We start from the raw sequence: 13740 nt of genomic DNA, 5'->3' as shown, positions 1-13740 counted from the left end.
CAATTGACTGCACTATACTTTTACTGCACATGGACTGACCACTAAAAATACTCATTGGATTATTGTGTCTGAAAAATATTCAATTTGTAAATGAATCCCCATAGTTTAGACCTAGTAGCAAAAATCACAGATGGTGATCACTATTCATAATAATCATCATGGTTTGTATGACATACATAATAGAAAATGTACAGTGTTGCTCCTCCCAAGTCTCTTGATGCTTCAGTGAGTCCCATACTGTATGTTGATTGTGTAATTGATTAAATGGCTAATAATGTTGATGTTACACAGACTCACGAGACCCTTGCCAAGGGAGCTATGCTTTCACAAGCCACCATCTACTGCTACTGTCATTACTATTAGGATCTATCCTCACATATACCCTGTTCATTTACCTCTTATTTATTAAGCTGATGTAAATTTCACATACATCCATTGTCTGTCTTTCTATATCTGTTGAGCTGTGTCTCTTCAGGCTTGCTGTACAGAAATGTTTACGTTGCCCAGAATGGGCATACATTCCATATTAAAAACAAGACATAGTGCTAACTGGTCCAAATGTGTCATTTTCTTTCTCTGTGTATATCAATTAAAACCCAATTCCACTGTTATTTTTAGATCATGCAACAGTAAGTTTGATAAGTCTATAAAGTGTCCATGACAAAAAAAGAAATATGTCTCTTAAAACATGACCAGTAACAGCACACGTTGATTATATTTATTACCTGATTTACAAAGCTGATTTTTTGAGCAATTGAGGAACACTGCAGCCTACCATTGCTCAATAGACTGTAAACAGTTGCTTTTAAGAGGGAATTTCAGATGCACTACAAACATCACTAATGGCTCTCTTGATGCATGTGAGAGAACCTTTTTTTCAAAATGGGTAAAAAGGGAGAGTGCCACAACAATGTGGCAATGCACTTGTTCAGCATTGAACACCAATTAAGCTTGCAAATGTAGGAAGAACATCATGAGCATAATGTTTTTCATGGAAGCCAGGGTTGCTCTGGTGAATGGATTTTTTTCTTTTACAGTTGTCACTGAACTGGCAGACCAATGATGCTGGCTTTCTACGAGTGGATATGGTGATTCGGTGTGCTTGCCGTTTCAAACAAGATTATTTTGACGTCAAACTATACACTTCCATCCATGAAGATGCATGCAAATTGGCTTGTATGTAATCATTAACTCAGCCACAGGCATAATGGAATTGTTATCAGGAAATATTTGACTAATTTGGACCAGTACAGTATGTGAAAATAGCAAATGTAATGACATTGGTTTTTGGTGATACAGTGAATACAAGATAATAAAACTGTTAAAAGCGTTTCTGATAAAACAATTGTGATCTGGATAAAGTGCTACATTAGCACTGGAAAATAAATCAAGAGTCCCATCTAACAGGAAAGTGCGTGAGGAAATTGTTTTTTCCACTGTCATGTGGATCCATGTCCTACACAAGTCAGTTCACATGATCACATCGGATAATTAATGATTATTAAAACTGATTCTGGAGATGCCCATTCATTTCATCATTGTCTATCACATTATTTATGTTGCTTAAGTCGATGGGTGGGGGGTTAATATTCGGATCATTCCCATTAAAATGAGTTGACACCTACACTCCCTCCCATCGCGCAAGACTTTCCTGATTGTTGGTTTGTGCGCTCTGTCGAAACGAATTAAGCTTTTTAGGTTGTTTTTCCCTCGCGGACAGCATGGGCTGCGCAATATCAGGATTCGGTTTAGTGCCAAAGCAAGTCGGAGAAGTGAAGGAAGAGGTACCCATTGTACATTTAAGTGAGAAACACAGAGAGATGATAACGGATACGTGGAGAGTCATCCAAGAAGATATCGCCAAAGTTGGAATAATAATGTTTGTCAGGTGAGTGCATTTTGTAAGTCATTTAGTGTCTAAAAGACTAGTTTAAACCCTTCTGCAGGAATCTATGCTACTACAGCATTCTCACCATGATTAAAAATGTATTTAAAACAAACTAATGAACGTGGAAATAATATGTCATAAAACAACCCCACCGTCTGCTGACTACTTGAGTCTTGTAGCTATAATTATCCAAACGTGAAATAATTCACCTTTTGCTACATTACAGTCGAATTATATAGATATATATTTTTTTATTTTTTTTTAAGCATTTGACACAGAAAAACACACACAACTAGATGGGTGTCTATAACAGCACCTTGTGTTAGGCTTTGTAGACTTTCGGTTTATCAACACAGCAAAATAGATATAATTGAAAAAAAAGTGAATACTGACTATAATTTTGAGCCAGGGTAGAAACGATAGATAAGGGATGCTGAAGGGATGCTACAGTCTTTGTTGGGATTGAGGTTAGGGCTACGTTTCCCAGTGTCCCAAAGCACTCAGCTCTCGTAAGGCTGTGGGTTTTCGGATTGGGAAGCCTGTTGCCTTTCAACATTTAAATTTGAACTTTGTGGAAGGGCAGCATTGCATCCTCATATATTTTCTATCAGAAAAAGTCCCCTAGTCTCTGTTTACGAAAATAATATCCCCATAACATTACGCTGCCACCACAATGCTTCACAGTAGGGATGGCATTCTTCGAACTCAAAAGGCCAAAACCATTCTGCAAAGGCCATGAAACAACATGGGGAATGTCCTGAAATGGTCCAATCAGAGCTAAAACGTCCATAGCATGGCTTCAAGATGGCTATCCACATTTGCCAAGAAACCAGAACTTTCATCATGTATTACCTCTGGGGGATGGACTCTTATCCAACCAACTTAATGTGGTTTTTCTATTTTATAGCACATAAAGGTGGAAAAAGCTATTCATACTAATTAAAATTAGTTATATTATGCATAAGCTCCAAACAGTTCAAATCTAACAGTATTGTTCTCTCACATTGGCAAAAGGCTCAGGGCAAAAGTTAACATGACAATCTCTTTAAAATATGATATATAGTAAGCCTAATTAGACATGACATTACTGTACTGTATGTCATACAAATGCTAAATGCTAATTATTATTACAGTTAGTCTACTAAAGTCCCAAGTCCACATCTTCAGCTAAGTATCAACAAACATCTTACATATCTGGTACAAAACAAATGGAAATTCCCTAAATAAAATATATTTTATAATACAGTTTCGAAGTCACGAAAGATGTGCAATGTACATCTTGTGTTTATAGGAATACCCACCCATGCACACGCAGATGTATTTCTGCGTCTTCACAGATTCTACAGATTGACGTTATTTTCACTGAAGGATATAAAGTGTAAAACACAAAAATAGCAGGCTCGTAAGTTCCAAACACCTCATTTGTTTTCCAATTAGCATTTTTATGAAAGCCACTGAACAGTAGATAAAGAGTCCATCATAGCCCTCCCTAACAGTCTGTCCCCAGAGTCAATCTTTCTGTGGACTGCGAACTGGACTGGCAACGTCACCAAGAAATCCCAACTGATGTAAATGTAACCACATTGAAAACCCAAACACGAAGGCTGTGCTGATTGAACTATAAGAGGCTATTTATCAGAGCCCCCCGCCTTATCACTTAGGATGTTAATGGGCTAGCTGGACAGGACCTGTGGCAGATGGATGCCTATTTTAGCATCAATGTGAAGCAGCTAAAGACACTAAGCCATGTATCGCCCTGCCATATAACGGCTGAAAGTGTGTGTGGCACAAACACAGAGGTTCATGTTTACTGATATTTCAACAAAATGCCCATGCTTTGAACGTAAAACATTATACCTGCTGACAGAGATTATTCTGGTACAATTAAAGTGTGTGTAAACCACATCTTTACATGCAACCAGGTGTGGCATCCTGTGTGATAACAGTAAAAGCTTCACACAAACAACAGTAGAAGGTGTCAATATAAAAATAATCCCCTATGGTTGCATGCTTTTGTACTGTGTTGGAAGACCATGTAGGGAACATTGGCTTGTTGTAGGTGTGATAAAGTAATAGTGCTGGAAGAGATGGAAAAAGCAACTGCTTAGTAATCTGTCTCATTTGACATAAGTAATCATTTTATAGACAAAACTATATTTACCTACAGTAGAAAGTGAAATACTTTTCATATAAATGGAATATATTTAATAACTAGAGAGGGTACAATTTCTGGGGAAATTGTAGGGTGTGCTTGCTTGCGTCGGTTGCACAGGGGTCCGTTTTTAAATGACATTTTTACAACTGATATTTCTGTATATTTTATATAAAATGCATACTTATTATTTATAAAGATTACATAGATTTAAAAGCATTTTTTTTTTGCTTCTCATTTACAACTGAAAATACGAGTGAAGTGTAGAATGAAATAGATGTCTTCTCATTTCCCCTGCAAGAGGCTGCCTCATCGTTGAATCAAAACGAATAAATTTGGCAGACCGGTGTAAAAATTGACCTAATCTCTATGACTTAAACGTCATTTTAAGTTTTTCCCTTCTCGTGATATTTTCAGGCATTTAGCCTACTCATTGCATTCATTCATTAATAAAGAACCCCCTTTGAAGATTATTCTACGACGTTACCCGGCAGTAGAAGATGGAATCGCGATTCAAACATTACCATCTGCTAACTGAAAATATGCCCCCAAAAACGTAAATAAGCTTGACATTTATTTAGTGGAAAATCGCTCATTCATAAAAAGCTCACTGGTAGCGATCATTGTCAGTAACAACGCCAAGTGCGATATAGCCCTGTGTGGAGAAGCTGCCCCGGTAAATTGTACTACTACAGTACAGTACTAGACTACTGCTGTGTTCGTCTTGGTAGCGATTGCGTTGGTTGAATTCGATTTAACGTTCCGTTGTACGGTTTAGGCTGAAATAAATTATTTTCATGAACAGATTGACAAAGTTTAGGCTGTGGCAATGAAGTTAAGGTTAGTAGTTAGATAGATTTTTGATTTAAGTAAGGGAAGTGCCGAACATGTTCTGTCGCCGTTTGACTTCCTAAACAGCTGTGTCTCCCGTACAGTAGGCTACAGCGTTTCAGTGAGCAACACTGGTTTGAAACCACAGGTAATGATAATTTCACCCACAAATCGTTTACTTGTAATGTAATGTCAAGTTAGCTTAGCTATCTCCCAGAAGTTAACGAGCTGCTAAACTAATCTTCTGCTAGAGGTAGTCACGCGAGTTTTCGTGACGTTAGTGACGTAAGTAGCGTCATTGACTCTGGCTAGCAAGTTATCCACCGTTAGCTTCACTTTTCGCCACAAAAACTTAATTTCCACTTAAACCATGCAACGGAACGTAAATCCCAATAGAAGCAACTCAATCGCTACCAAGACGAAACTTTTGACACCTAGGTTGTCTATGTAGGCCAAATATTGACTGAGTTTTAGGGGGGCAAAAAGAATACTAAAAATAATAAAAAATAAAATATATGTGAGAGAACAAAGGTTGTGCCCTTGCCGAAGGCAAAGCACACCCAATAATATATATGTGAGAGAACAAAGGTTGTGCTCTCGCCGAAGGCTTGAGCACACCCAATAATATTAGAATGGCGACTGTCCCCCAGAGACGAAAAAAGGAGTAGTCTGCTTTTTTAACATTTTCTTTTTTCTTCAATCACCTTTATGCTGTGTCCAGCTGATGACACAAAGTCATCATGATCATTAAACCCAAGCAGAAGCTTTACATGTCTGTTGTGGTTCTATGGCAGGGGTGTTCAATCCTGGTCCTCAGGGTCCACTATTTTGTATTTGAATCAGGTGTGCTGGAGCAGGGTAACATCTCAAACATGCAGGACAGTGGACCTTGAGGACCAGGCTTGAACACCCCTGTTCTATGGTATTCACATCATTTTGTGAATGTTCATAGCATTTATGTAGGTATCAAATTATTTGTTCAGTCAAGCCATTTATACATGCTGTCCTGTATACCGTGTGTCACAAAAGGTTTTTAGTAAAACCTATAAGAATGAACACCGGGAGCCCAACTTCAACTTGGACAAACTATTGGGGGTGCCTGTATTTTGTGAAGATTGAATACATGAAGAACAATAATAAATCGCCTCATCGTCCTCTGAACATTTCCCTCATCTATTCCTTTGAATGGCCAACCATATCTGCACTAGGTGTTAACTAGGCAAGAAAGTTAGTATTCAGACTCCTAGCAGGGCATTGTGTGGAATGACCTTTGTCGTATGCACTATCAGTTGGAGTTGGAGAGCAATTAATGACCTCCTGGAGAGAAAGAGATATAACTGGCCAAATGAAATCCTCAACAAAGGATTGTGATATTCTGCAGTTTAGTCCCTAACACTGCTACAGACTCTAATCACAAATCCATATTTATGGCATGAAGACTAAAATATAGTCCAAAATAATTTTGCATTTAGTCTTTTGGAGATAGTTGTTTTTTTTGTAAAACTGATAGATCTGCTCAAGCCACCTTTATGTTCCTATTAGATAGGACTTATGTTATCTGCTGAAGTAATGTTTTGAGAACCAGACCAAAAATACACATACAAAAGGGTGTAGTGTAGAGGGAAAGAAATGTCATATTACAGTTAAAATGTTTGTGAATCTATTAATCTCGACCTCGAGAGCTCATGAAGTGTCCTGTTTCCTTGGCAACAGGTTGTTTGAGACTCATCCAGAATGCAAAGACGTTTTCTTCCTGTTCCGAGACGTGGAGGACCTGGAGAGGCTGAGGACCAGCAGGGAGCTGCGAGCCCATGGCCTACGGTCAGTAACACTCGTCACATCCACGTCACTCTTCTCTCCTCCGGCCCCTGCCACTCCTGCCGTTGTCTCACCCTTCATAACCACCCTTGTCCGTCCTCAGACGAGCACCTAGAACATCTCTGCACCTCGTAGAGTCTTGAGCACAGCCCTGCTGCGAAAACCATTTATTTTACGTCTCCTTGAGGCCACAATGACTGACAAAAATTTTTTTTTGTAATTAAATCTGAATTAAAGTACAGTATACAGCTGTAAAATGGCAAACCAGTTATTAGTAGTATTATTATTGAATCAATTTGGAGTTAAAGAATGGTGCCAAGAGAAGTGATGCTGACTTCCCTGATGCAACTGTGCTACTATCCAAAACGCCCCTTCCGTTACAACAAATCAAACTGGCTAAGTGTTCCGTGATACAGGAAGTTGACAGTGGTCTATGCAGGCAGTAGCCTTCAACCATTGGTTCATGCTTGATCTCACACCGTGGCCTTCCAGTGCAGTTGGTCAGTTAATACTGCCTAGTCTTTGAGATGTGTGTGTGGGCACTGGCCTAGCTCCATGCTTCCTTGCCAGAAAGACGACACTTAAGCAGAATGCCTACGTCCCCCACAGAGACCCACTCCACATGGGTCTTTGAAAGGCCATAACTCTAACAGAAACATCAAACGGGTAACACAGATAGCAATAGCGTTAGCTAATTAGAGATCTCTTTGTGGCCCTTGAGCCAGACCTGACATGAAAGCTACACTTTGCTGTTATGAATGATTTAAAAGAAGCTGACCAATTTAGTGTAAAAGTAATCTTTTTCAAAAGAAAGCCACAATGGATATCCAAGTTCTGGCTAGTATAAAATGGCAATACATTAACATATTTACAGTTACTGTTCATTAAAATAAAATGAAGAAAAAGTGTATATTCAAATAGGCACAACAGTATTGAAATGCATTCTTAACATGTAGAGTACATTTGTAAATATTACTGGATCCTATGTCTTCGGCTACAGATCATTCTCATCCTAGTTTGGGAGCAGGTAATCTTGCTACTTTCCATGGACAAAGACAACTGTTCAGACTGTGGTCAAGTAAATGTGTATAGCACTGTCAAGGATGTTATGGTACCATGATGCAGCCAATGACACACCAAACCTCTAAATAACAAAATGTGTACAATGATCGTGATCAATAGATTTGGCACTGGTCTGCCATTGTGTGCCACTATTATCTAATAAGGTTCTCTACATTTCTTGAAGGATAATGTCTTTCATTGAGAAAAGTGTGGCTAGACTTAACCAGATGGAACAACTAGACCAGCTGATCTTGGACCTGGGCAAGAGTCACTATCGCTACAATGCCCCACCCAAGTACTACTCGGTAAGGTCCACAGCCACTAGAACATCTGCGCTTCCATGGCTATTGACAGATATCCTCCAGGGTTTGTACAACAGAGCCCCTGGCACAAGGACAAACGTTGGATTATGGTGGCTTTAAGGTTCTCCACCCCTTGTATTAGTGAGGGGTAACATAATGGAAAATACTATATTAGTCTGTGATGTTTGGCTATGAGATCATGCAGAGTCTGAATGGCTTGCTGTTCATTGAACACTCCTAACCTTTCAGGACCCTAATTATGTCCTCTGGGTTTGTTCCAGTATGTGGGGGCTGAGTTCATAAGAGCCGTCCAGCCAATCCTGAAGGATAACTGGACCCCACAGGTGGAGGAAGCTTGGAAGGTAAACAGTGCATGGGAACACTTCACTTTCAGCTAGCAGCCATGCCTTCATTATGCACACATTTGCCAATACTGTCATTTGATTGGCGGCATCATGTGTTTGCCAAAACTCAAAGCTTACACAACGACTTAGTTTATTTGTACAGAGATCAAAATATTTTGTTCCTAGGGCTATGACACTTATGATGCTTATATGGAGAATATGTGGTCTATTTCTGCCTGCTAGTCATTAAGGGGAGATTAAGTGAACTGCAAACAAAATAACATCTCAAACTAATTTCATCTTGCATCAAGGCTATATTACAATTGTGAACTCTTCAGAATTGCACTTGATGAATATCCATGATTCTGTTGATGCAATGTACGAAGATGTCAGCGAACAACATGCAAGACACTTATGAGATTACAGTGTCCTCTAGTGGAGGTACCATATTAACACTTCCTCCACTGGTACCCCAGGTGTTAATAATGTACTCTTTTCATTGTTTCAGTAATTGTATTGCTGAACACAAAGGGGCCTGAATCAATGCCCACTTCTCACATATATTAATGACAGATGCAGCATGAGACCAAATTACAAACATGACCCTTTCACAACACCAGGGGCCTCATGTATAAACATTGCGTACGCACAAAAATCTTGCGTACGCTGGTTTTCACGCACACTTTGTGATGTATCAAGATTTACTTGACGTGAGAATGTGCGGGCCATCACAGAAAGTTTTGAGCAGACGAGAATGTGCGGACCGTCCGCAAAGTCTTGTCTGGCTCTGTAACGTGGCAAATTCTAACGGAAAAGTGCCGAAACTCACCAAACATTACAAAATAAAGTTTCCACTACTACGTTTATGACGTTGACTATTCAAAAAATTCAATTTCTTCTTAATTTCTGCCATGGTCCGGTTCTCTGAACCCACATAATTTATGGCCCTATAATAATATTAATAATGATTTTATTTGTAATGCACTTTACATTTAGCTAAAAGTGCTACAGGTTAAAAACAAGAAAGGGCGCAAATAGTGACAGTTTTCCACTCCGCCCACTTTCTTTTGTCACTAATACCTGATGACAGGCCGACAAACAGGACACATTTTCTTGCCTCCACCTCTGTTGTCAAAACCTCGATCTCAGTCACCGTATTTCTTCGAATAAACGCTGCAGCGTTTATTAAATAACGTTCATTTTTGGTGCAGCGTTTATTCGAGGGCGGCGTTTATTCGAAGAAATACGGTAATTCAGACAAAGAAATGACCTCAGGAGCGCATTTATAGTCCATCTGCATATTCATTTATGGGAAGAGGCAAGGCGGGGTCAGTGGCTCGTTCACGTGCGGGCAATCTCACGTTGATTGTGATTTATAAAGGAAAGGTGCGCAGGACCTGGCATACGACCGGTTTTATACATGTGAATATTTCTGTGCATAGGTACTTTTCGAGTTTTGGCCGTATTCCATCTTCTGGTATGAAAGCTGCGCAATCCTTTATACATGAGGCCCCAGGGGTCTCATGTATAAAAATGTGCGTACGCCACTTCTAACGCAAAGGTTGTGATTTATAAAAAACAAACTTGACGGGAGAATGTGCTGTCCTCCACGCAAACTCTGACCCACCGTAGGCCTACGCACATTTTGGAGACAGTGGATGGAATACAGGATAACATCACATATCCTACCTTTAGATAACTGCAGAACCCAGTGTATAACTAAATATATTTATTTAATACTGTGCACATATATTTGCTGTATATTTGACATATATGTCAAAAACTGGAAATACAGTCGTTTAGATCCCGCGCAATCGCTACATTACGTCATCGTTATCAGTCCAGACTTTAATAGACTACTGTTCATAACAAAACGCTTTTGTTTTCCAATTGTATCTCGACTCGGGGTATCGTCTGGCACAGTTGACGCCACTCGCACAGTTTTTTTTATTGGTGATCCACCGGCCACCAAATAATGTGGTTTTCGGGCCTCCACCATTAGGCTAACAGTGTCTGAGAACTTTCGCTTTTTTGGTCGCCATGATTCACCGTGATGAACAATCGCAAGCCAGGGTCATGAGATACTAGATTAGCATTCATGAGGTGCTTTGCATTGACCATTTATGGATAAAAATGGGCGTGTACAGGGCGGGGTAAAATGCTGATTCACGTACACACACTTGTGGGTAATCTGTGATTTATAAAGGGAACATTGCGTGTGCGTACGCACGGTTTTATAAATCTGCGTTTTTTGGTAAGAATCCTACGCAGTTTTATAAATGAGACCCCAGGGCCTTAAGAGTTAAGGAAATACTTCAGTATTTTGAATGAGCCATTAAAACATTTGCACAGGCTATTCTGTCAAAGTGCATTATAACAGCACCCCATGTTTGGCTCCCATTCAATTCTCTACAGCATATACAACAATGGCTATCCACTGTGAAAACAAGCCATGTACCATATGGTTGCAAACCTAATCAATATATAGTACATTACCAGTATTGAATTGGCTAGTGAAATGAAAGGTGGGGGTGTACTGTACTATACTCAGCAAAAATGACCTTGGTCGTATCAATCTATGCAGTCTATATGAGTACTGTATAACGTTTTATTGGTATGACTTTCTGCTGAAGGCATATCTTTAATACATTTGTAAACTCCCTTGGCTCTCTCAGACATTATTCCTGTACATTACCACCATCATGAAGCAAGGGTACCTAGAGGAGGAACAGAACCAGAAAAATGCCATGGGCAACACCAACCGAGAGAGACCGGAGAAGAGGCTTAACCTCATCTAGGACCGCTGAAGGTGAACTACTGTACTGTACATCCAATAGGGACTTGCATCTACAATATCACTTAACACGTCTTGTCAAAATAGTTGATTAAACATTCACTACATTGCAGTGTCCAGTACAATACACGTGTCCAGTTACATATATACATACAGTTTTGTATGTTGTCTTTTTGTACCCATTTTATGCTTCTGGAATTGTAACAGTCTGTGTTAGATTATGAACTACTTAGGTTTAGGCTTATTTGTACTCATATGGGTAAATGTCACTCATCTGTCGTTTTTTTATTTATTTAAAATGTTAAATCCTACTGTAAAATGATGGACAATGTACAATTGTGTACATAGTTGGCCCAATTATTTTCACAGTGAATTATAATCATTGAACATTACTGTAATCCGATTTTATCTTGATTGTGGAGGTTTCTTTTTGGTGGTTCTAAAGTACTAATAAATACAAAAATACATTCTCAGAGTAATTTAGCGTAAGGGAGTCAGGTGGCTGAGCGGTTAGGGAATTGGGCTAGTAATCAGAAGGTTGCTGGTTCGATTCCCGGCCGTGAAAAATGACGTTGTGTCCTTGGGCAAAGCACTTCACCCTACTTGCCTCGGGAGAATGTCCCTGTACTTACTGTAAGTCGCCAGAGCGTCTGCTAAATGACTAAATGTAAATGTAATTTGCATTGTGCATGGATGTATAAAAAAAGTTTATGTTGGACTTGCCTGCTATAATAAAAGTACTACTACTGTATATTGAACATTATTTATATTTATTTCAAGACAACGGACAACCACGAAAGGAGAGCTTAGCAATAAATTCTGCACCCCACTAAAATATTTTTTATTTTACAGAGCATTAAATCAAAATCAAGCATTACAAAAAGATTGTGTACTTCAAATGCCATCCAGGTCTCTTATTTTAACTTGGAGTCCCCCCCTTAACTGTAGCTTAATATAACAAGAATAGATTTATATATTTTACTGAAATGTCGTGTCTCCATTTCCCTCCAACAAATAAAGAAAAATGACTAAATGTAATGTAATAAAGAAAGTGTTTCAAAAGGTCTTGTCCACCTTGTTGTTCTCCAAGTTGCCGTTCTGTGAGCAGAAGTTGTTTGGGTGTCAGAAGCCACGACAATAGTTTTTTATATAGATTTCAGATTTCCAAATTGTCCAGTTGAAAGAAACCACTATCTAATCTATCTGATACAGTATCACTCAGAGACACCGAGAAAGATGTAGGTTTTGAAGTTGATGACGAATAACATTCGTTTGACAATGCTGCTGCTGTGAGGGCCCGAAAAGAACACTGAACTTGACAAGGCAAGTTTATTACTTACTCACTGGGCCTTTGCCTTTTTGCTCTTAGCTTTTCTGTCCCTTTTCTTGAGGCCATCCAAGTGTGCCCTCAGCAGGTTAGTATAGGCCTGGAAAGAGCAGCTAATATAAATATGTACACCAACCTAAATGACTACAATTTTCGAAATAGTAAAGTCATCTTTACTAAGTGTGAGGATATTAATTTATAATTTGACTCATATCAGCGGTATGAAACAAATGGTTGCTGCGTCAGACCGCATTGTAGAAGCTAAAGTAGCCTATCTAACATCTTACTACAAACAATCACACCCTACACACAGTGAGGAAATGGTATGAGCGTGCAGTGCCATTACCAGTTTTAACTAGACCTGGCAGGTCATTATGGTCGAACGCATTGTTGGCCTACTTACCATCTGGAACTTTATTACCTCTTTGGAGCTGACCTAAACAGAAATATAATAAATCAGATGTTAGTGTGATATAACCTTTAAGTATGATTGGTTAAATTCCGAGTGCAGCTTTTGTTTTACATATAAATGAACAAAGATTCTAAATTCTTTCAACGTTTCCTACCACTGTGCTGATTTTTTTTTTTGCACTTGCTGCCCTTAGAATGCATTTGTTGTCACATGGCACAAATGGATCTGGCCTTCCTTTTCGAGGTTTTGGTTTTGTCCTTCCATCATCTGCAAATAATAATGATTGTACAAAGCATAAAACAAAGTAACAAACGAACTGTTTGTTGAGTACGAGCGAAGGCCCACACCCATCCCCCGAACAGGTATTCCAATCAAATTCCTTAATTCAGGTGTGCAACCTTCACGTTATAGCCTAGGCTTTTGCATGCTATAGTTGTTAAAAACAACGGGACTTACATTTCTTTAAAGTTATGTACACAGTTCCCGATCCTCTGCATTTGCGGAAAAGTAGCGTCAACTCCGTCAAAAACTGAAGAATTCGATAGCACAGAAAATATGAGATAATATCTGATCTGGACATAATATAACGTGTGGATTTCAATTAATAACTGACATGACAACACAACCACATGCCTTACCAAATCGTTGTCCACGAGAACCATGTTTACAGTTGGCTACTTACAAAACTAAAACAGCATATCCCTAAAGGTTTTGGGCGAATTATCTACACGTTCATGGTGCTCCCACTGTCTGTCGATTTAAGGCTGGGAAACGATCGACTTATGCTGCCGACTTGCGTTCTACTTAAGT

The 13740-nt window shown here is 39.1% G+C and overlaps 2 protein-coding genes across 3 annotated transcripts; one reads left to right on the top strand and one right to left on the bottom strand.

Moving 5' to 3' along the window:
* The first annotated feature begins 1689 nt into the window (after nt 1-1689).
* On the top strand, nt 1690-11942 carry LOC134024819 (neuroglobin-like). Its single transcript, XM_062467528.1, has 6 exons — nt 1690-1888; nt 6585-6692; nt 7936-8056; nt 8335-8415; nt 11073-11635; nt 11668-11942. Exons 1-5 carry the CDS (start codon nt 1722-1724, stop codon nt 11193-11195), a joined length of 600 nt encoding a protein of 199 aa, XP_062323512.1. The 5' UTR covers nt 1690-1721; the 3' UTR covers nt 11196-11635; nt 11668-11942.
* Nucleotides 11943-12237: 295 nt separating this feature from the next.
* LOC134024820 (signal recognition particle 14 kDa protein-like) lies at nt 12238-13701 on the bottom strand. Of its 2 annotated transcripts, XM_062467529.1 has the most exons (6): nt 13569-13701; nt 13387-13459; nt 13085-13197; nt 12922-12954; nt 12520-12618; nt 12239-12280 (listed from the first exon to the last, which is right to left on the bottom strand). In XM_062467529.1, the coding sequence occupies exons 1-5, from the start codon at nt 13590-13592 to the stop codon at nt 12532-12534; spliced, it is 330 nt and encodes a 109-aa protein (XP_062323513.1). In that variant the 5' UTR covers nt 13593-13701; the 3' UTR covers nt 12239-12280; nt 12520-12531. The 2 variants fall into 2 exon arrangements, with proteins under 2 accessions (XP_062323514.1, XP_062323513.1); XM_062467530.1 differs by lacking the exon at nt 12520-12618 and having other exon boundaries at nt 12238-12289.
* Nucleotides 13702-13740: the final 39 nt, after the last annotated feature.

This window comes from Osmerus eperlanus, chromosome 8 (assembly GCF_963692335.1).
Source record: "Osmerus eperlanus chromosome 8, fOsmEpe2.1, whole genome shotgun sequence".
NCBI lineage: Eukaryota > Metazoa > Chordata > Actinopteri > Osmeriformes > Osmeridae > Osmerus > Osmerus eperlanus.
The sequence above is the reverse complement of the archived record's forward strand: the minus strand, read 5'-3'. Positions and strand labels throughout refer to the sequence as shown.